The sequence below is a fragment of the Mixophyes fleayi genome, chromosome 12, assembly GCF_038048845.1.
Source record: "Mixophyes fleayi isolate aMixFle1 chromosome 12, aMixFle1.hap1, whole genome shotgun sequence".
Taxonomy (NCBI): Eukaryota; Metazoa; Chordata; class Amphibia; order Anura; family Limnodynastidae; genus Mixophyes; species Mixophyes fleayi.
In genome coordinates, this window is record NC_134413.1 from 31,156,721 (window position 1) to 31,181,842 (window position 25,122).

At 40.2% G+C, this 25,122-nt stretch overlaps 1 protein-coding gene across 4 annotated transcripts in view; it reads left to right on the plus strand.

The window, feature by feature from the left end:
- Window positions 1–9,831, plus strand: part of ARMH4 (armadillo like helical domain containing 4) — a 139,768-nt gene extending 129,937 nt beyond the window's left edge. For 3 of the 4 annotated variants that reach the window (XM_075193144.1, XM_075193142.1, XM_075193145.1), the window contains 2 exons: window positions 2,656–2,790; window positions 2,949–9,831. In XM_075193144.1, coding sequence (XP_075049245.1) covers window positions 2,656–2,790; window positions 2,949–3,017 — 204 coding nt within the window. In that variant the 3' untranslated portion in view covers window positions 3,018–9,831. The remainder of the gene's footprint in view (window positions 1–2,655; window positions 2,791–2,948) is intronic. The other variant, XM_075193143.1, reaches the window with a different exon arrangement.
- The last annotated feature ends 15,291 nt before the right edge of the window (window positions 9,832–25,122 follow it).

Genomic DNA, 25,122 nt, shown 5'->3' on the forward strand with positions numbered 1-25,122 from the left:
GAATTATGGAATTGGAGATAAAGAGCTGCTAGCGATGAAGCTGGCTCTTTCAGGGTGGCGGCATCTTCTGGAGGGGACCCTATTCCCCGTGATCATTTATATAGACCACAAGATCCTTCTATTCTTACGTTCTGCACATTGCTTAAATCCCCGCTAAGCAAGGTTAACATTGTTTGTCTCACATTTTGACATTAATTTGACCTACCGCCCCGTACCCAAGAATAAAAAAGCCAGTGCCCTGTCCAGAACCGCCGATTCTGCCGATAACGAACCCTTCATGGAGATTTAGACGATTCTGGATCCCAAATATATTGTAGCCTCTCAACTCTTGTGAATTCCAGGTGTCCCATACACCTCAAACTTTTACATTGGGTCCACACCTTCCACTTTGCGGGTCATGCAGGAATCAGGAAGATTTGGGAGCTACTCTTTCGCAACTGTTGGTGGCCGTCCTTAACAGTTTTGTCTCCACATGTTCTGTTTGCTCCAACAAAAGGTTCCTCGGGACAAGCTTACGGTCTTCTCAATCCTTTGCTGGTTCCTGACTCTCTTTTGTCCCAACTTTCTATGAACTTCATTACTGATTTACCACTCTCCAGGTCTTATACTGTCATTTGGGTCATCACAGACCGTTTCTCTAGAACAGCTAACTTTGTTCCTCCCATCCTCCTCAACCCTGGCGGACCTCTTCATTAAAGAGGTTTTTTGGTCTACACCTGTTTCTTCATCCACCTCTTCTGTCCGCAGTGCTACATCTTGAGGCAGTCCAGTAGACCGTGACCTGCGAGTTCCTGGCAGCAAAGCCCATTCTACCTTGCGGTGGTTCTTGGTGAATACCGGGGAACTCGTTAGACTCTGCACCTCTGGCCTGCTAGTGTCAATCAGGGTTAGTACTAGACTCCTACCTATCAATTCTCATTGGCAGTTGAAACATTCCGTCATTTTGGGCCTGATTCATTTTCGGATGTAAGTTCCGCTGCATGCTATATTTTGCGTGAAATTGCTCTGCGCAGGCACAGAAACTGGTTTTATGTCAGTAAACGCAAGTGCATGCAATTCAAATTCAAACGCAAATGACACTTTTGACAGTCTACAATTTGAAGAGTGGAACAAGAGGGGGGCGGTCCGTATGCACGCAGGCAATGTACAGTCAGGACATGCCGAGGTAACACACATGCACATTTGTCCAATTCCAACTCTGGGCATCTCTGAGGTATGTGATTTTTAGCCTTATCACTTGCACCAGCTACAGGGCAGGTGTAAGTGCTGATGGATGGTGATGATGGACATCTCAAAATGCCTTGCTCGGGCAAGGTGCTCGCCTGGCTTCATCCAAAGCATGCTTCTCAAACAAGGCCCTGCTTCTTTATATATGAGACACTGTACATGAATTGCAAATGTCTAGACAAGCTCTATAAATTTTGATCCCTGTGTGTCTTTTTCAACTAATCCCACTGCTGATATGTTGGTGGTTTCTGCCTGTTCTTAGGAAATTTCTGTAGCTGGTTTGATTATTTCTTTTACCCACATTTATATAAGTCTTATTTGCATATTTTGCTATTTTCTGTTTGTGAAGATACGTGGTTCCCAAATCACCCAGATACGGTATTAGAGGAAAAATAGAAGGATTATTTATTCTGCAGAATAGGATTAAATACAGCACGGACCCGTAATGATAGCAGGTCCAACAAGTGAGGAAATCCTTTCAAATAAATCCAGTGAGATATGTTCCACAGCGCATCTCTGGCAGAGCATCACCTCTAGGCCAAAAATTAATCACATATGTGTCCAGTCCCCAGGGTAGCTTCTTTTATCACCTCCTAATCCCACCTTGGGAACTGCCTGCGCAGGGGAGTTGCAAAAGGTCTCGATTGGTGGACTGCTTGCACTATCCAGCCCCCTCTCCTACCGCCCCAGGGGTCTTCCCTAAGGTGACCCCTGCTGGGTCCAGCTCCTGGCTGTCTATAGAGCTCACTAGTGGACAATAGGGAGCAAACAGAAATAATAATGGTCGCTTAATTCACTCAACTCTTGAGTGTTCCCTGTGGAGGTGCAATTTAACCCCTGAAGTACTTCTCCAAGGAGATGTTAGTTACATCACTGATACTTCCTGATAACAACATGGCTAAAAAGTGCTTTACCTGTTTATTTCTCACTACCTGCCCCTTTTATTGTGTTGTTAAAATGCAGATAATTATGCACAGTGTATGCAAAACTCCAAGAAACATACTAGCACTAGAGGAATAACATTAGGATTGAGGTCCTTGTTCAGAGAGCTTACAATCTAAATTGGCTGGCAGAAACAAAAGGCAAGGTAACAAGTACTGAAGTTTGTAATATAGATTCACAAGTGCAATGATTTATGAACTGAACATAATTATAACATAGCCACAGGCTAAATAAAATCAGTTTTCTTTTACAGTATACATTTAATGACATATAGTTTTTCAGTCTGTTATTAAATCAGTTGGTGTTCATTCATAGTGACCAGTGCAGGGTAAAGAAATGTCATTGCGATCTCTCTTTTAGGCACTGGTCTACTTGGGCTGTGTAAAGTATTACTCTTCTGCTTGAAGATTAATAGGGTTAACAGCACCAGAGAGACAGTAGTGGAACTGAACACTGAATATTTATGCTTGTTCTGTTCTTATGCAGGCAGGGTACATGTCTGGGATGCTGATACCGGTGGGAGTTGGAATAGCTGGAGCACTTTTTATCCTCGGAGTTCTGTACAGCATAAAGATTATGAATCGCCGCAGGAGAAACGGCTTCAAACGACATAAAAGAAAGGTAAGCAGAAGCCTCAGCGAGACCAGCTATTCATCCATTATTAAGTTTGTCCATTTGCTTGTTAACATTGACATAGCGAGACACCCTACTAGAGACTCTAGTCAAAAAGTGCAACATGTACCATACAAAGTAATGACTTCTCTTCCTTGTTCCCCAAGCAGCGAGAGTTTAACAGCATGCAAGACCGCGTCATGCTACTCGCGGACAGTTCGGAAGATGAATTTTGAGTGGGTCTGATTGAAGCACCTGGGGATTCTGTAAAGTTTTGCAAGAAAGAATACAAGTCCTGCAATCTATCTGCTAACAGCCAGCTGTATAACACCCTGTAGTGATCATCATGCATTGAGATCGACAGCATGCTGTCTTGTACATGATGTTTGTTTTTCTACAACAGTGAAATGATATGTGTTAATATGCAGAGTCCTTCTAGTGCAAAGTGTGATACATTTTATAGCGAGCTAATTTTTGTACCGAGTTACATCGTATTAATATGCTGATCTTGTCAGAAAATGCAGGGGTATGGTAACAAACAAGGTAAGTTTTACACTGCAGGGTATCCATACAACATAGACATTTTAAAGAAGTGTATTTAGAGACCAAATGAGTCATGCTGGCTGAGCAAGCGGATTTATTTACAAACGGTGGCATTAGACACAGAATGGGCTTGTACACAATGGTGGAAGAAGTAACAACTGGTCTGATTGAAGATTGTTAGTATGTACCTGTCCTCCCCAATGTGCCTAATTATTACATTTATTAGTCTAGTTCTGCTGCTGATCAACAAGGTTGCATACAGGTCCTTGCTGGTCCACACAGGAATTTCTCAAATATCCAATACTACCCAGCAACAAAAACACTTGGGGCCTGATTCATTAAAGAACTTAATTTAAGAAGTTTCTTAGTTCAGTCTCCTGGAAAAAACCATGTTACAATGCAAGGGGTGCAAATTAGTTTTCTGTTCTGCACATAAGTTAAATACTGACTGTTTTTTCATGCAGCACACAAATACTTGATAGCTTATTTGTACACCGAAATTTAAAGTTAATATTTGTGTGCTACATGAAAATACAGTCAGTATTTAACTTATGTGAAAAACAGAACACTAATTTGCACCCCTTGCATTGTAACATGGTTTTGTCCAGGAGACTGAAATAAGAAACTTCTTAATTTAAGTTCCTTAATGAATCGGGCCCTTGGTCTTTTATTTTGCAAACGGGCATAGTAAGTAGTATTGTGTGTGTTGATAATTCAATAGTAATGGAAATGCTCAGCATTTGCTGAAGTATGATATGTTAGGTGTTCTGTAGCATACATTGCTGTTATTTAGGCAGTTAGTTTATTGATCCAAGTCAATGAGGGTGTGGGGACAAACATTCCCAGAAACAGCAACTTCTGAATGATTTTTGGAGATGTGTTCTGGCAATCTGGAAAGTTTCTGTAAGACTGTGCCGTTCACCCTCTATACATTATTCATTGAAATGTTGTTTTGGGGTTCCCTTGCATTCATTTACTAATGGTAAATATAGGATAGCTGCCAAATCTGACATTTCATTGGGTGCTTTTAAATGAAAAAAAAATTCTAAAACGCAAATCTTGTACGGGATGAATTAGATTAAATTACTAGTTGTTCCTTTAGACTTGATGAACTTATTATAAGGGATACTCTCTTAATCTTAAAGTTTTGTTACCCCTAAATCATTTGTTGCTGCTACACTAATTACTCTTAGCCAGAGCACGAGCTGTTGTCTTAATCCAGGTTTTGCACTGAAGGATCTCCATAAAATGTGCTCTATTTCTAACCCAATACATGTGAAATTTATATTTGCAATATTCTATGTAAGTGCAATAAATAGAGAATTTAGGTGATAAATAAGAGGGTGAAAATACTGGCGCTTTGATCGCACTCAGCACTCGCAAATATAACCCTGATTGAAATACCTGGATATCAAGCATTATATATGAAAATAGTAGTAACCGGTGGTAGTCATTACTGCGATGACTACATGTCCGACCGCAGTGAGTGACAAAATAATTCCGATGGCAGTCACGTAGACCGTTTGGAAATAGCGATTTACAGAGAAAGTGAAACACAACAATTCCGGCAACTGCACTGTGAAGGAGAAGCCGACAGTCAGAGTGACGTCACTATAAAGGGCGGACAGTTACATTGGTGGTATTAAGGGGGCAATGTGAGGACCCGCCGGCTCTAAGTCGCTATTTCCAAACTGTCTACATGACTGCCATCAGAATTATTTTGTTACTCACTTCTGTTGGACATTTCAGCATCGCTGTTGTGTACCCCACCTGTTGTAATACATGTTTTAACATCACTGTCAAACAGGGAATTGTCTTTCTGAGGATAATATTCTGTAAATAGATACATTTGAAGATAAAAATGAGCTTAGTGAACTAAAACTGATTTTATATGATGTATGTTTAATGTGGATGTCCTATTAGGCACATGTGTTCTGGATACTGCTGCATGGGGTGGGAGTACCTACAGGGGGTACCACTATTTCACCACTGATGTTGTATATAGAATGAACGGATGCTCCAATATAACAGATGTGTTTGTGCGATGGAACATGCCCAATTTCGGACATGTGCCAGCCGTGTAGTAGCCACACCACTAAGGATTGTTGGCATGGGATATGGGTTATAAACAATTAACCTTTACCCTTTGTACTTCCTGTCCCATTCCATTTTATCTAATCTATTCTATACCCCCATGCCTCCTCCGTTTTGTTCTCTGACATCCAAACTCCTTGCTGTAGTTTCTGTAGAGAGAGAGGAACTGGACCTAGATAGGAGGTTATATTATTGTGTTATTTTAGTGCATGGACAGCAGAATCTATATAATTCATTATAACTGGCCTTAGGTTATCTATCTGACGCCCTTCCCGCTCATCTGTGACACTGTGCGAAGTATGGTTAAAAATAAAGTGACATGAGTATAACCTATTCAGACATGCTTCCTACACATGGCCTTGCAGACTGCTGACATTCTTATTGTAACCTATAACAACCAATTAGATGTTTTCTTTCATTGTGTATATTGCACCAAACTGATCAAAGCTATCTGCTGATTGGTTTTGTGTGATTCTTATATCGTCACCAACAATACATTAAATGTACTGCATACCAATTGTAGTTGTAAGGATATAGGCAATATGTGTACTTTATGCATACTGTACATTGTTTAAAATGGAATATACTGCTGCAATCCTTATGGGTGATATCAGACTAGACTTCTTTTAGATCTCAATTAAGCAGAGGTGTGGCTATTAAAGTTTTTGAAGATAAGGCAAAGGAGTATTAGTTTGGGCACCCTGAAGGCCACATACAAAGAAATCTTTTCTGGGAAGTATTTGATGCTTCAGATACAATCCTAATATGGTCCTAAAATCCCTCTCTAGTTTAATGGGATTCTAAAAAGTACAATAGAAACAGACAAACTGCCAGGTACACACAGGGGCAAAATAGTACATCACTAGGCCAAATAGTAAATTTGGTTAATGGCCCAGCCATCATCATCATCACCATTTATTTATATAGCGCCACTAGTCCCGCACGCTGTACAGAGAACTCACTCACATCAGTCCCTGCCCCATTGCAGCTTACAGTCTAAACTTCCTAACACACACACACACACAGACACAGACACAAAGACTAGGGTCAATTTTGATAGCAGCCAATTAACCTACCAGTATGTTTTTGGAGTGTGGGAGGAAATTGGAGCACCTGGAGGAAACCCACGCAAACATGGGGAGAACATACAAACTCCACACAGATAAGGCCATGGTCGGGAATTGAACTCATGACCCCAGCGCTGTGAGGCAGAAGTGCTAACCACTAAGCCACCGTGCTGCCCCATGCCATTTTCCCCACTTTTGAGCATATACGGTACATGGGGGATAGGTTTTAGAGTGGTCCTGTTGCTGCTACACCCTTTATTTATACACCCCTGAAAATGACAACTGCCCCCTTTCCATGCTCTTGGGTGAAGCATGAGGAAACATAAATGCCTATGACATTTTTAAAAGAGAAAGAAAAGTCGGTCTGATTGAAATGCAAGAAGTTAGCGGTCTGAGGGCAAATGTCACCCTTGTGCAATGATTCCATACCTCATGACATTTACAGAAGCAATATGGGACAAAATAAAGCCTTTGCATGATCCACTAAAATCTCATAATTTTAGAATTTGGATAAACAAAATCAGAACCCTGTTATAAATTAAAATTAGTTTAGGTCATTAAATATACTATGATGCCGAAAGTCAAAAAGATATTGTAAGCCAAATGGTCTTGTATAAACATATGACAAGTAATCTCATCACCTTTCTGTCATTTATATAAATGTTAACACTAACTGCAGCAATCGGAAGCACCAAATGGAGTTCTGTAGGCATGATATAGTGCTTAGTAAAACTTATGTTTGACCACACCGAGCGCTGCAGGGAAAAGTCACACAATCTTTAGTGCATTATGAACTCACTTTAAATGCAATGTACTGTGAACATTTAGATAAAGTGAATGTTTTGTCTACCACATTTAAAATGCCTGACCATCGATCGCATGTAAAATGGATCGGCATAAAAAGTTGGTGGAAAATTCTGTAGTGTATACCCAGCTTAACTATAGCTGAGAGTTTTGCTGAAGCCCATGGTTCAAATCCCAGTGTTGGATCTTTGTGATCTTGGATAATTCCCTCTCTCTCTTTGATTCTCATACAATCTCAAGATTGTAAACATTTATGTGTGAGATTAAATAGCGTGTGCTATGTAACAAGTCGAGGATATCTAAAAAGATCTGAACTACAGGCTGATCTGGTTGCCAACCTTACAATGTTATAAAAATTTAATGACAGCCATATATCTACCTATATATTATTTATATAATTAGAAAATTTATCAAAAAGTTAGAGTAGAAGTATCATCAATTTTTAGTGTTAGGTTCATAAATCTATTCAGGACCACATCATTATTCTAATTTTTTCTTACCAAGCAAAACATTTACTCATTTTTACTGTCAATAAATTTACTTATGTTGGCAAACAAGCAGCTTTCTTTCCAGGCCTGAATAGTGTGGCCTTATTTTAAAGCTGACAGCGGCTTCAGTTATGAACGAAAGGTTTTGAAGTAGGTTATTTATCTACACAATGGAAATCATAAGATTGTGAATAAAATAGAAATGAAATCATACATTTGAAAGCAATAGATGGGTAATATACCGTGACTTGCATTAGCTCTGCAATAATGTTGCATGGTAAGGGAGGTAGAAATATAGTCCGCTGTGGCATATATTACAGATAGTAGAGTAGTTTATTTATTGATCCAAGTTGGTAGCTTGGAATGCGGAATGAACAGACACAGAAATATGGCAACACGCAGTGTTTAAATTCTTTATTATTTTTGACTATACTCAGCTATTCTGACAAAGTGAAAAAAAGAATACAGCACTGTGTCCCAGCCTCTACAAAGTATCATTAGTAAATGCAAACTTTCAGCGAAATAGAAAGGGCAATCTACAAAAGAGATTTGATTGTTCACGTTGTTAATGTTTTACATGTTTATATCCCCACAAATTCGTCTCTATGAAGACATGGACCAGTATTTTAATGTAATTAACATAATGGTCCCTCCACTTGGACTCCGACTTGTAACGGTTTGGCTTCTCCAGGTGGAGCATCCAAGAGATCTGTGAGGTCAGACACAACGTAAGTTGTGACATCGTGCCTATGTCACAAGAGACGACACACCCAGTGCTGTATACTGTGGCTGGTAGGCCAGGTCCCTTGAGTCCTTCACCCAGAACTCAACCATCTAGGGTGGTCAGGTCTTATTTGTACCAGGGTGAGGTAGAGGCACTACCTATCAAGTGTAAGGTGTCCAATGGCAGAAAATTAGTTATTTGAACAAACATACATTCGGCTGCAAAGCAAGAGAGTTCACTTGACCTCTACATTTGACCAATATATTAATTTGTGGTTTAGTTACACTTTGGGCCTGATTCATTAAGGAAAATAAACCAAAAGAAGAGTAATTTTGCACCTTGGAAAAACCATGTTGCATTGGAGGGAGTGGGAGGGTAAATTTAAAATGTGATGATTTATAGTTGGGGTGGGGCATGTCCTAGCTCAACGTTAAATTCAAGTCTACAAATAAAGCTATCAAGTATTTCTGTGCTACATTAAAAAACAGCCAGTATTTAACTTGTATGCAAAATAATAAACTCATTTTCACCCATTGCATTTAAACATGGTTTGTCCAGTAGAAATCTTACTCTTTTTTTGCCCGTCTTTACTTAATGAATCAGGCCCTTTAAGTTGAGTGACACATGGTTGTCCTAGCTCTTCCTTGTGTGCTTGCCTGCACATACCAGGCAATGTAAACCCTGGGTTAATGGCTCACTAGCACTGATATACTGCCAGCAGCATTCATAGAGTATATCAAAACTCATGTGCCAGCAACTGGTGCTTACACGGACTGCTCTTTTCATGTAGATAGCGTGTAATTGCCAGGTTTGGAATATTGGACAGATGTGGGTACTTAACGCATCCATGTGTCACTAGCTTATGGAAATCTTCCATTCTGTAGGAAAACCAAAAAAGGAAAAAAGTTTTTTGTACTCTGCAAAAGTGGTCCTTGGGGACTGGAGCTGGACTACACCAAGGACGGAGAGCAGTGAATATATTACATATATAATTTTTCCAATAATGCGTAGACACATTGCAATACTAATATGTATGTAGAGATGTTCTTGAATGCTAATATGTGCTTGTCAATTTCCTACTGTAACGATGACATGCACCACAGGTCTTGTCACAGATCAAAGGGCAACTTGGAATTTTGACTGTGTAACCATTAGTTTGGCAATAGAACTGAATAAATATCTCCTTAACTTGTATTGCATGAAGAGTCACTGTAGAATTATATGTTGCAAGTTGTCAACATGAACTATTGTCTCTTTTTCATTAAAAAGGGTTCCAAATTCCTGTGGTTTTATTTGTGATATCCATGATTAAATAGTAATACTGAAATCACATACTGTGTTTCCATGTTTATACATATATGGAAGTTGCGATCCAGCAACAGCCAGAAAGCAACAACTTTATGGGCCCTTGGGCAAGGCAGTGCACTGGGGCCTATATATATATATATATATATATATATATATATATATATATATATATATATATATATATATATATATATATATAGAGTCACTTTTTTCTTTTTACACACATATTATAGTGACTTCAAACTGTGCGCCAAAGGGACACCTAGTTTTAATATTTACTATCCACAAGGGGTGGGACTATCCCTTGATTTCTTTGTCCCCCTGGGCAGCCTTCTCTTTACACCCATTTAAGGGAGCGCAGACCCCCATTCTCCATATCTACAATATATATATATATTATATATCACTTTTTTTTTTATATATACACATATTATATATATATAGGGGCCCCCTTAACTTACCTTAAGTCCGATCCCCTTCTCTTCTTTTTTCCCTCGCTAAGTCTCTCTGTTCTGTGCTCCTCTGTGCTGTGCTCGCAGTGAATGTCGGGTGTGACATCACGCCCGACATTTACTGCGAGCACAGCACGGAAGGGGACCAGGGAGGGAGCCGGATCACCACCCGACCACCTGATCTGAACGGTCAGGTGACCACAAAAGGTAAGGTTTTTTTTTTACAGCAGATCTGCCTTGGGCCTCCTTTCCCCCTGGGCCCCCGGACACCTGCTCATCGTGCCCAGTCGGAAAGACGGCCCTAAATGCAGTGACTTCCAAACCTTGCCTCCAGATCTCATCGGCTCTGACTGGATCTGGACCTTCTTTCAGATGCAAGGGTGCAGAAATGAAACTAGCTAGCTCAAAACTAGTTATGAGAGACACTTGTGTAGTGAACAATGTAAACAAATGTAGACATACATTTCAATACGGTAAATGATTTAAGTCACATCCACAACAATGCTTGCTGGTCTTTCGGTGGTCTTGCTAATGAACTAGATTGCAAAATGCCACTCCCTGTACTGCACTTCTGGGTCTGATGATAGATAGATACAAACATGGGGTCCTTCATCTAATCAAAGCTTGTCCAGTTGAATAAGATTTTAATTGCATACAATGAGACCACACATGGTACAATTGTTGCATATAGACCAAAATCACCAAGAAATTATCATCTTTTGGGTGTAGATTTACTTAAAAAAGGAAAGTCTTCACCAAGAACCGCTGCAAGGCAGGATGGATTTTTCTGCCAGGAGTCCGCAGGTTGCAGCCCTCAGGGTAGCCCCCTGATGTGATAGAGGGTAGATGGACGGATGCAGCTGGATAAACACGGCAGGTACAGCGGTCGTGGTCAACCAGCCGGGTCGGAAACACTTTGAGGTACACAGAGCCGAGCACAATCCAGAAAGCGAGGCTAGTGAAAAGGCCAGGTCGGCTACACACTGAAGTACGTTTTGCCAAGGATGATCCAGAAAGCAAGGTCAGTAAACAAGCTGGGTTGGATACACACTGAAGAAAGCAGCACAAGGGTTAATGCAGGATAGTCAGACAAGCCAGAAGAAATTCATTAGGAGCCGAGAACCAGAAAGCACAACGGGAGCCAGAAGCATTGGTTTAGCAACCTGTTGCTCAGACAGTGTGTCAGAGTGGATCTTATATAATGCAGAGTGACATGATTGCAGCGCCAAGCAGGAAGTAAACAGTGATGTGATCAGGAGGAGGTGGAAGTGTTGCCCATAGTAACCAAATAAATGATAGCTAGAAGCTGATGTGGGCAATACCTCCATTTTTTTCTTGATAGAAGCTTTAGTAAATTTACCCCTTTATGTAATTGTTATTATAGATACTGCTCAAACTAATATCTATTTTACATGGCAGCAAAAACATGAATAGTCATTTACACCGCAAAGCAAGAGAATACATAAGCACATATTGAAATTATTATCTTGGAAATGAGTTTTCAAAAGGGGGCAGGGCTTGTTGGGAAGATTTTGAAAACTTGTTAATAGTAACCAATCATATATTTGTTTTTTCACCCTTTTGTGTACATGCCCTTTCCTCACTCTGTCCTTAGATTTGAACATCTACAACCCCTCCTAGCTGCAACCGGCTGATGTTCTTGTAATTCAGAGGCTCATTGATAAATATGACAAGGTGTAGAGCAGCGTTTCTTAACTCCAGTCCTCATGCACCCAGAACAGCTCATGTTTTGAGGATCTCTGTCTGTGGAACAGGTAATATAATTACTGACTCAGCCAAGTAGACTAAACCACCTGTGCATGAAATCCTGAAAACATGAGCTGCTGGGGGTGCGTGAGGACTGGAGATACGAAACACTGGTGTAGAAAATGAATTAAACTTTCAGTGAGCCAATGGGAGTCCAACAAAACGGTCATAGTTGGCACTGATCTGATGGACTCCAATTGAGCCTGTTGCTGCTGTGTTCTGCCAGTACAAACTTAGAAGGTGTAGCGTAACCTAAAATGTTCCAACTTCAACATTGGGATTGGAGGTATGCACTCGTATGATGTGTAAGTAGTTCATAATAATTGACTTTTAGTTATTGTAATTCTTTTTTTTTCCTGAAATGGATTCAGTTTAGAGCCTGGTTTTGTAACTATAGCTCAGTTACATGACATGGTATTCTGTTATCTTTTCAAAATTCTGCTTGTTCCCAGTTAAGTTTGAGTTTGTAACTCTCCAGTCTCTGGGACATAAAACACATCATTATCACAGTGGAGGTAAGATTACTCACTTTAAGTCACTGTAAAATATCCTTCTTAGATGAACCAACAGAATCTACTTGGTGGGTCAAGAGATAACCGATTTGAAAAAGGAAATGGATGTTGCAGAAATGCTTGTAAGAAAAAAAGTCCTGTTACAGGGAAATAGAAAATGGAAGGTGATTTGAGGGCATTGCAGCTCTAAAAATACCACAAAAGAAAAGTAAAACCATAAGGCGAAAGAACACGTTTTTTGTGTAAACATATAAAGTCATTCTCGATAACTCCCATTTTGCTTTACTATTATATATAGTGTACACTACTATTATTTAATGTACATGCATACTTGCACATTTACACAAATAGGGCATTTACTTACTGCTGAATATAGGGATGCACAGGGCATCTACATTTGTGGCCATATGTCCGTCCCTAGAACAAAGGTGTATTATGGATGCTGCTGGAAGTGCACATGACGGAAGGTGTACCAATGTTACTGCCTTCTATCACTTTAGGGACACCTCTTCATTATATTATACATTTCAATTTTTTTGTGCCACACGCCCAGTCGGAAGAGCTAACATAAGGCAGAGGGGGTGGAGGGGCCGTTTTTTCAAATGGGGGGGCACCGCATAGTGTACCCCAAGAGCTTGTACCAGCCCTGGGCATAGATCCTTTTTCTTTACTCTCCACACTGAACTTGTTTCCCACTCACACTTGGGGTAGAAGGAATCTGTGCCCCCCCCCCCCCCCTTATAGGGAACGTCAGACCTACTCCTATTCCCAGGACCGGATTAACCCGAAGTCTAACTGGGCTACAGCCCAGGGGCCTCAGGCATCCAGGGGGCCCTTGACAGTGCTCAGCGGCATTATTGATCGGTGCAGGGGGCCCTCCCCCCCTCCGTGATTCTCACCCTCACAAGATCTCCTCAGTAGCTTACAGCGCGCAGGGGATGGACTACAGTGACAGGAGACAGAAAGAGGTAGGCGCTTGGGGTGGGCGGCGGGCGGATCACGGGGAAGGGGGGGGCTCACGGGGGAATGGAGGCCCCCTTAGCCCAGGGGCCTCCATTCCTTTAATCCGGCCCTGCCTATTACACAAGGCTCTTTACAGTTAGTACAGACATCATGTACATAATGTGCCCGATAGACAAATTGTGACATAATTATGTTTCTGCAATAATAGGGAAAGCAATGCAGAATCACAGACGGAGTTTGTATAGACATAAGGAACATCTTCAATCCTTTCTTTATTAGACAAACTGCCTCTCTCCCAAGGGATATCACAAGTGCTGATTACTTTTCCTGACATTAAGACAGCTGACTCTTCGGAAATGTTTTTGTGTTGTGACAGTGCATTTACAAATGGTGCCAAGATCAATTTAGTCATTAAAGGCTTCTAAATGGAAGAGTTACTTTGTGAAAAAAAATAAAGAAGTATGTGATTCAGTGCTTTTGACATACTTTGTTATAGTCATCAAGAAAAAAATGGTTGTTCTCTGAAAATGCTGATTTTCAATTGTTTTCAATGCCAGATGTTCCCCTTACATTAGATTTAATGCACTGGTTTCATAAACTGCTTCCAGCTGTCCCTTTGTTTTTCTTTCCATCTACCAAAATTACTTCTCTCCCCAGAATCAAATTGGACTTGTATTTCATAATACCTAAGTGATGCTTTGTTAAGATTTGAGACTGAGTGAGCAAGGGAAACATAACAAGTACGAGGTATGTCCGTTCCATGCAACGTAGACAAAGCAAACCTAATCATACATTTTTTTTATTATTATTGCCATTTATTTATATAGCGCCACTAATTCCGCAGCGCTGTACAGAGAACTCACTCACATCAGTCCCTGCCCCATTGGGGCTTACAGTCTAATTTCCCTAACACACAGAGACAGACACACACACACACACACACACACACACACAGACAGACACAGACTAGGGTCAATTTGTTAGCAGCCAATTAACCTACCAGTATGTTTTTGGAGTGTGGGAGGAAACCGGAGCACCCGGAGGAAACCCACGTAAACACAGGGAGAACATACAAACTCCACACAGATAAGGTCATGGTCAGGAATTAAACTCATGACCCCAGTAAGGCAGAAGTGCTAACCACTTAGCCACTGTGCTGCCCCGTTTATGTGGAAAGATCCAGTTTACTAAGTACTTTCTTTATTGTACATAATGGTAGGTTAATTGGCTACTGACAAAATTAACCCTACCTAGTCTTTGTGTGTGTGTGTTAGGGATTTTCCAATGGGGCAGGGACGGATGTGAATGACAAATATTCTCTGTACAGCGCTGCGGAATTGGTGGCGCTATATAAATAAATGGTGATGATGGGTTAAATCACTGGTCGGTGCAGTAGTGATGATTCCGAAAAATGAGCGAAAGTTTCAGGAACACTGAGGAACATGTGAGTTTGTATACAGACGCAGGATACTACACACCAGTATCTCCTGGCATGATCACAGGACAGCAGGGGCAAACGCATGATTTTTAAGGGGGGGTTTCCAAATAGTTGAATTCGGAACAAAGCAAAATAAAGCATAAAAAAATCATTCCTACCACACACTAAAATACTGTACATTAAAACAATCTAAACCTTTCATTAAAATGAGTATTGAAACTCCATATCAAAACTAGCAATGGTACCACACATCAAAATAGCATTGATAACACACATTAAAACTAACAATGCTAATGTACATGAAAAAAACCGAACAACAAAAACAAGCAAAAAACATTTATAACATGACACAAGTTTGGACTATATAAATTATATATATATATATATATATATATATATATATATATATATATATATATATATACACACACATACACACATACATACATACATACATATATATATATATATATATATATATATATATATATACACACACACATATATATACATATACACACACATATATATATATATATATGTTTATATATATATATTTATATAGATTTGTTATTTGGTTACAGGGTGAAATGAGATGGACTGGACACAATGAATCTGATGTAGTTTTTTTATTAAAAGACCAAAGACTCCATTTCTGCGGAGCCTGCAGGGTATGCAGAGCTGTCTGATGATATATAAATATTGTATTAAAGGATTAAAAAAGTAGAGGATTCCTCTACTTTTTTAATCCTATAATACAATATTTATATACAATAACACACCTCTGCATACCCTGCAGGCTGCCCAGAAATGGAGTCTTTGGTCTTTTAATAAAAAAAACTACATCAGATTCATTGTGGGGAGTACCTGCAGCTCTTTTATTATTTAATCTTTGTTATCCATTGAAATAGCCCTACCGTGCCTCTTGAAGCCAGCCAGTGATGCCGGGTATTCTAGGGAGGAGCAGCAGCTTCTTTTTGCTGAACAGGAGATATACAGCAGCCGCGGCGCTGTGACAGAAGCGTCGCGGCGGTGCTGTAAGAGGAAAAATATTTGGCATGTTTAAAAACATGCTTTGGGCCGACCGATCCACGGAGGGGGGGGGGGTTTCTGGAGACTCAGAAACCCCCCCTGCGTGCGCGCCTGGACAGGATCATCATATTGTTAACTTATACTCTAGATATAGAACACTACACTCATCCAATATCACATGACCACTGTACAATTCTGTTACACTATTCAGACAGAGGATGCTACAGTAATCCATTATTACATAAGTGAAGCATAATCAAAATACACTTTTTTACTACACTACACCTACAAAACATGACCATAACACTCTATACAGACCTATGATACTACATCTACACAACATAACATGAATAGTAAAATATCTCTTTTACACTATATCCAGGCATAGGGAATCATTTACAAAGAGCAAACTGAGGTGTGAGGGTACACAGCAATTTGGTGGTGCCTCACACCTCATTTTGCGCAAGTGAGCATATATTTCTGCCATAGCACGTGGTTTGTGGGGAAAGATAGCGACATTAGCAGAGAAGCAGAAGTTTCAAACTTTTTAGGGGTGTTCTTCTATGTAGAAGGGCACATTTCACTCTGCAGAAGGATTTGTAGAAGCACTGTTTATACATTCAAACACACAAAAGTACCACATGTGATAAAGGCTGACCAATCAGGGCTGCTGAGATAATGTGTACCCAGTGTGGTGGCTTCTGGGATACCACAGGGAGAAATGCACAATAAAAACCCCACAGTGAGTGTGTGGACCAATTGGAAGCTTCAAGCTCTCTGCTATTGGTCCGTGCAATCATGCACCACCATTTTGTTTAATCTGACTCTGCCCATCCCTAGGGTGGCTGGGGTCTGAGCCATGGGCTCTACTACTGCCCCATCTACCCCTGTTATAGTATGCCACTGCTACGGGCCCCAGAAAGGCATGCTTAGGTCCAGGAGCTTTGTATTCACTTGGTGCCTCTGGTCCAGATTACTCTTATGCTTAATTAGAGTAAGAAAAATAGTGTTTTATGAGAAAACAGAAACCTATTAGCTACTATTTAATTAAAAGAATGATTCTAAAGTAGAAATGGGTTGGATTTTTATGTGATGTTTAAACTTTTGCACAGTGCATCTCTTCATATTTATCTGCCACTACACATCTATTACACTACACTAATCTAACATGATCTGACCACTGGATGTGACCAGAATATAATTACATTATATACATACATAGGGCACTGCGCCTACCAAGATGACCTGGCTACTGGGCATGATCATTTGTAGGTGTTAAAATAAAGTAGTAGGAGGATCTGATATTTTTTATAGAGTCAAATATATTAAGTTACATGTAGACGGACCATCTGACTAAACAGATCAGAATGGTAACGATTATACATTTCTCCATATGTTTTAAGCAATAATCTTTGCACCCTTACGCTGAGGGATGTTTTGCTGGCATTTACACTGACTGGATAAGTATTAGTTATGTGCACCTTGACTCAAAGAATGTGCCTTCTTAATCACAATGTGTTAAAATATGAGTCCTTGACTCAGAGGTTTGGAGACACTAGGGGCCTGAGTCATTAAGGAAAGTAAGGCAACAAAAGGAGTAAATATTCTCTGGGACAAACCATGTTACAAAACAAGGGGTGCAAATTAGTTTATTATTTTGCACATAAGTTAAATACTGACTGTTTTTTCATCTAGCACACAAATACTTAATAGCTTTATTTGTACACTGAAATTTAAAGTTGATCTATGACATGCCCTAATCCAACTATAAATCTGTCCCCACATTTTACATTTATCTCCCCCTCCAATGCAACATGGTTTTGCCCAGATACAAAGTTACTCCTTTTTTATGCTTTACTCTCCTTAATGACTCAGTCCCTAGTTCTCTTGTTTTTCTAAATGCACAAAGGCAGAATAGTGCGTCCTTGCAAAGCGTACATTCCATGAAACATGAAAGTTATCAACATTTTAATTTCTTGCAAAACTTAATTTCATTAAATCTGTAGTATATAAATACAATCATGGCTTTGCAATCCAGACTGAATATTCAAACAATTCTACATACATCAATCATAATAGATTTTTTTTTTATTTTAAGATTTATTTTTTTTACATAGATTTACAGTTATAAAGCAAACAGAATAAGAAATAATCACAACAACTGTATCCAACAGTCAAAACAAGGAAAGAGAAAAATAACTTTTACAATTTTTCCTCTTATAGAGACTTTGCAGCTAATTTTCCTACATAGACAATCTCATGCATGGAAATATTAATTTTACATATCCATAGGCTTTTACCAATACTCAAGTAGTTAACCATAAACAATTTGTTAGTTTTCACATGTCTTTCTACTGACCACACTGTAATCCGTTGTGTTGTCATGGTAATTTTCATTTTACAGAAGACTGAATAACCCATTTTTCCGAGAACAATGAGCAGCCCCGTACACTTTAGACAGCAGGTGGTCCATTGCTATGTTGGTATGTTGCCCATTTTATTCTTGATTTCGTATTTTTCATCTCTAAGCAAAATCTAACACCCACTGCTCAACAGTGTTCTTCTGGAGCTGCGACTATAGGTTGTAAATGGCTCATTTAGACAGTTATATTATCTGACAGAGAGTGATTTACTTTCCCTATTCTGTCAGGGAGAAGAATTATCGTCTTTGAGGTTGATGGTTCACATAACACAGGGCTGTGCTACAAATGGTTAACAACACAGCACAAACATTAACATCTAGAATATACAAATCCAGTGGCAATGTTCTAGACTTTCAAATGTTTGCAGAAATTCACAAGTTTGGGGTCGCACTTTTTACCCTTGTCGAAGTCGTATAATTGAATGAACGAAAGTATATTGGTTAATATTGTTTTACCGTGCGATTGCGATCAGTATGCCACGTGACACGTGGCATGGCGCAAGCACGCGGTAAAATATACACGCACACACTTGCACTCTCACATTTAGTTATTTATATATTTCATATTATAATGGTTCCATTCCCCAGTGATTTATGAGCAGATGGTATTCAAGTTATAGTTATATATATATATTTTAAGGTTATATGTACACTTTAGTGATATTTAAGGTTCAGGTTGCAGGAAGTTCATTCGCCAAAGAGATCGCACATTGCATACTCTAGTTAGCGATGTTAGGGAATAAATGTTTAAAGTAATACAGACTTTAAAATGCAAATAGACTATTTGAAACTGGATTCTTGGCGGGAAAGTCGGAGCACATCCCCTGGAGAGATGACCCCCACCTTTGGATATTTTGGGTTGAACTGGCCTATGACCTGCAGTACACTAGATCTTCCTGAAGCCTGGACCAATAGAAGCAAGCCACATCATCTGCATTGTTTTCTCTGTAACACTGAGCGTATATAATACAGCTTTGCTGGCACTGGCTTCAGTCATTTTCTGACCACAGTATTCTGGAGTGAAGTACTGTAAGCTGGTACCATCAGAGCGCAGCTAGCGCAGCGGTATGTATGTATCTTTGGTATCGGCTGTACTGTATTATAATTATGTATTGAATTGCTAAAACTTTTACGTCTGCTAAACAAATTGTTTGTGCTTTGGAAACACAAAAAATCGCTTAGACAATGCTTATTGGAAAACGATAAAATTACTTTAATACCCTACATTGGAGAAATGATGTTTACATTAATTCCATGTAGAGCAGGACTAACAAAAGTGACCCGGTTGTTGCCCGTGGCATAAATTTGGAGGTCTATGGTGGGTCTATATTAAGCATAATGATGCAAAAGTGACTAAATAAATGAACTGCCATCAATGCATACTTGCTTACCTTTACTTCCTAGATCCCAAAATTACGCTAGTCACGGCGGATCTCCTCATGGAGCCCCCACATCCTGTCCACTTCACTAGGAAGTGGGTGCGATGCAGGAGAATGGCCTTCTGCCCCGGAAGTCCGAGACACCTACACGTAATTCAGGAGTCTCCCAGACATTCCGGAAGAGTGGCCAAGTATGTATCAATGTAACGTGCTATAGTGCAGTTAGTGGGGAAGGGTCTTAAGATATAGGCAGTAAGAAACTATGACAGACTAATGTTTTTTACTGATTGCAGAAGTACTGTCTGTTATTTCAAGTCCTATAGATATAAGTTTGACATGTAAGTCTGTGAGATACAATGCAGAGAACCATAGTGATACACAATAGAGCCAGCATTGTAGTTAGGGGAGGGCTGGCAAATCTTAACCCGGGGGGCAAAGCTCCACTCAGCAGCCTATTTTAAAGGAAAAAAAATGCAGGTGTCCCAGTGACCCAGCCCAAGGTAGCCCACTATGGATGCCCTCCTGCCGCCCAGCCCAACCTGCCCCTGATTGTTGTGACCAAAATACAAAACACAGTGCCTATTAGTAACCACTATACAGTGGTGACTATCATCGAAAATCCATTTTACAATGCAGAACCTCAAATCTCCGGTGGCTGTACAAGGAAGGGTCCCCAGGTCTCAGACGGCTTTACAGTGCAATCCTTCAATGCTCTGGTGGCTTTACAATGCAATCCTTCAATTCTCTGGTGGTTTTACAATGCAATCCTTCAATTCTCTGGTGGCTTTACAATGCAATCCTCCAATTCTCTGGTGGCTTTACAATGCAATCCCCCAATTCTCTGGTGGCTTTACAATGCAATCCCCCAATTCTCTGGTGGCTTTACAATGCAATCCCCCAATTCTCTGGTGGCTTTACAATGCAATCCCCCGATTCTCTGGTGCCTTTACAATGCAATTTCCCAATTCTCTGGTGGTTTTACAATTCAATCCCCCAATTTTCTGGTGGCTTTACAATGCAATCCCCCGATTCTCTGGTGGCTTTACAATGCAATCCCCCGATTCTCTGGTGGCTTTACAATGCAATTTCCCAATTCTCTGGTGGTTTTACAATTCAATCCCCCAATTCTCTGGTGGCTTCACAGTGCAGAGCCCAGTTCTCTGGAAGCTACTAAATGCAGATCCAGGTCTGTGTGTGTGGCACCCTGGGGATACAAATGCCTTGTGATGTCAGCTCATTGAGCTGCTTGCTGACCACCGACACCGAGCTCAGAGAAGATGGCACAGGGAAGCAGTCCCCAGAGCAGCACGGGTGACAGCTACACAGGCCCCGACAACTGCCACCCTGACAGCTATAGTTTGTTCACATTAATTTTAAGACTGATGGCTGACACTGGCACCTGACACCTTGATACCGGTTATTTAATTCATTCCTTCCTCCGTGTGGCTTTATTACACATGTAAACCTGCTCTCTACACTTGCAAAATATTTATGTCTTTAGGCGCCCACTTGAAAAGTTCAAAGCAGGATTTCTTGTATCATGAGATTGGCACATTTTTACATCTTAATAATTACTAAAAATAAAACTGGGACACGGGGAACCCTGAAGCAACCATTTCTCTCTTTGTTACCAATTATAGAACACTGTACGTAGATTAACTATCGCAGATATTGCTATCTAAATATTGTATTGTCTTTAACTGTAGATCACATAGTATTTAGCTCCAGAAATTAGAGTGTTTACATTGAGGAAAGCTAAATGTAAAATGCAAGTTGTGGGTACATCAAAGAGCTGTCCAGTTTTGGATGACAGCAAGTCACTGCACAGTCTGCAGCTGATGCGTAGCTGCAGGGAAAATTTGTTTGAGTCGTCTTCCTGCTTCAGGTAAGGGAGGGCTTCCTGGGGGGGCAGGTTTTAAATTCTGATGCGCTGTGGATTCTATTTATATATTATATATTTGAATGTGAATAATACAAGCTGTTTCTGGAAGTGTCATTGTCCTTTCAACATTGATTGTCCAAAATGTGTTCTCAGTCTGCAAAAAATAAGGGCACCTAGAATAAGCAGTTATAAAACCTATTATTAAGCATTACATAATTACTTTTGGTGCCAGTTTGTTTTTTGAGTCCTTGCAATAAAAGTTGTCATCTGTTCGTCTTAGATTCTTAGCCATCCTCAGTAAATTCTGCTTGTTGACAGGTATATTGTGGCCGAAACCAATATTCATAACAATGCAGCCTATGAATTTGATAGAAAGAGGTGACATCACTAAGCCACGAGTAAGGGCATATTAATACAAAGGTTAATTTACAAAAGTTAATTTACCCTTGGCCTGTCATAACAGGTGGCCCACCATTAGACGTCAGAGTAAGTAAAGATTAGGTAACAGGGGTACAACAGTTAATCACCTGGATGCCCCTGCGCAGTGATGCTAAAAGCATGCGCTTCCCCCTGAATAAGCTGAGAATAGCAGAGTGGAGGCTTCAGATGAGAATGGACCAATATCACCTGACCGGTTCACAGCTCCAATTCAGCCTCCTGGTCTGCTCCGGTGCTAGTTATGCCCCTGCAAATGTGAGTAATTTGAATTGGATTCTGGAAGGTATGGAGAGTTGATGAGCCTAGGTACCAAAGACCATCATCATCATCATCATTTATTTATATAGCACCACTAATTCTTACTAATATGTTGAACTCTAAGTAAGCCTCAGGTGTGCGCATGCTCAGTTCAGACCAGCAGCTTATCAGGACCTCAGCGCTTCACCATCCTGCAGCATGTTGCTCTCCTGTGCACTTCTGTATCACCTCCGCAGTCAAGACGCATTAGTCCATTAGACTCCACGTCTCTCTGGGGGTAGTATCCACCTGAGCAGACTTTGAGGCCCATCCTGACTCTGAACATGTGACAAAACCATTATATGTACAGTACGCATTACGAACATTTCTGAATTATGTACTTAATGTAAAAAAAAATATATATTTTTTAAAACACATTTTTTAAGGATTATAGTATTATGAGTTGTTCATTTATTGTATAAATTATTTTTTTTTGCATGTGTTCTGATGGGACTTTATATTACACATATACATGTGTGTTTAGGCACAGTTTACTTATACCCAGAAACAAATTAAAATGTATCGTGAAATCCCCTAACTGGAGATTCTTCCGCTATCTCCAAATATGACACTTCACACGGTCCCCTCAATCGTCCATCTCCAGCCGACGCCTCTCCTGCTTCCAGCGTCACTGCATCTATAATGCCAGCTATAAAGGGGCCATCTCCCTCCTCTACCACTCTGTCCTGGTCCCAACAGACCCTCCACCAGCCCCCTACATAGCGGTTAGAGAAGCGGACCTGGGTAACCCCCTTAGCGATGAACAGTGGGACTCCCGGGTTTACAAATGCTCTATCAGTGTAGCGATGAAAGAAAATTCCTACACAATTCTGACCAGATGGCACCTGGTCCTTGTCCGCCTCCACACCATGTTTTCTATTACCCCTGACACGTGCTAGCCGCAGTGTGGTCAGTGGGGAGACTTCATGCATGTATGGTGGACGTGCACGGACTGCAAACGTCACCAGGCTCACCCTCACTTTGACCCCTGCCAATCTCCTCTTGTGTGCCCCCAGACCTCATATTGACAAAGCCACCGATAAGCTTACCCCGCACATCTCCTGCATGGCAAAGTTTCACATAGCTCACAAATGGAGAAGAAACAACCCTCCCCTTACACTAGGAGGTGGTTAACCATATATGGTTTGTGTCCCGAATGGAATATATCACCAGTCTCCAGAAGAACAAAGTGGCTTCTTTCCACGAAGTCTGAGGAGCTTGGTACTCGCACCATACGCCCCCACTACCTGGCATGTTGTAACCTCCTATTCTCACCCACCGCTCCATATCCACCCTCCCCGCGACACCCCTCTTCTCCTCTACTTCCTGGTACCCCCTCCGCCTGAGTTCATGCCCCATGGCAGTGACGCACCCTGTTAGATGCTGGGCATATGCCTCGCTCCAGCTTTCTCTTTTTTCAGACTGTTGAACTAACCTGACACACCACCTCCTGTGATGTGCCTGTCAAGCTAAGTCGTTTTACAATGACTGTGCCTTCTGCACCATGCCTATGTGATTTTTGTATTGCCATGTTTGTTTGTTCATTGTTAAATTTCAAATTTTATAAATAAAGATATAAAAAAAATGTATCTTGAAATGCACTGGATTTTAATACGGTTGGAACTATGCTCAGGTACTCTGCTCATTTTTTTAAACTCAAGTTGGGTGCAGGTTGCGACTAAACGTGAATCAGACCCTTTGTGTGCGAATGTTGGGATAATTAGTGCTGATTTGATGAGCATAAAATAACAATTGATTTCCTTTTGAATGTTTATTCTCTAGTTTTTTGTACAGTGTAAGGCTTTGTGTTCATCCTTAGGTCCTGACAAACTTCTCAATGTACTAATTGATATTCCTAAATCATAGCCGAGTTGTGATTGTCAATGTTTATTAGTTAAAAGATCCTTCTATTGTCGGTATGTATTTCCTAGGATTTTGAGATCTGCAAGGTCCTAGTTAGAATTCACTCAGTTTCTCACTTGTGGAAAATTTAAGTCCCTTATTGAGAAGTTGAATATTGTATTAGTTAACTTAGAGTGTGCTCAGGTTGAAGATCACTTCTGGTTTCACGTCTTCAATTTTATTTTTGGCCTTACATATCTGGTTCTGTATTTTCATGTTTCAAAGAATAAGCAAGTTTCTTTCTAAAAGCAGCAAATCAATACAAAAAAGGCAATGTTTGAATTAATTCTGATCCCTATACTAGAATATTCCTGCTGTTTATCTGCCAAACTGCTCATCAATAACTCTAAGGTTTGTGCCCATTTACAATTTTTATTGGCACATAATTATTACAGTCTCACTTGAAAATGACTTATTACTGCTGACAAAGGGAAAGTCTGGAGAATTTAGAACAGTCATATTATAAATTTACTAGAGTCTACTAATTTAAATGCATAGAATAAGAATGGTACACATTTTTTGCCATTAATCAATGAAGTAATATAAAGGTAGGCTGCTTTCTACTGCTTTCTGATGGTATCAAATAGATGGATTTTAACTAATGAACTAGTACAACAATTCATTATTAAGGGTAGCATTTATTATATCAGAGGTGCTTCCTAGGTTTTGTGTGTGACATGTTGTAGATACTTGTTAATTTGCAAATCAGAACATAGGCTGGGCTAAGCTCGCTCTCTATACAGACGATGTCCTTCTCACTCTTACGAACCCCCATGTGTCATTCCATCCCCAAGGACAGAGACCATCAGCTATGGTCCACTATCAAAGT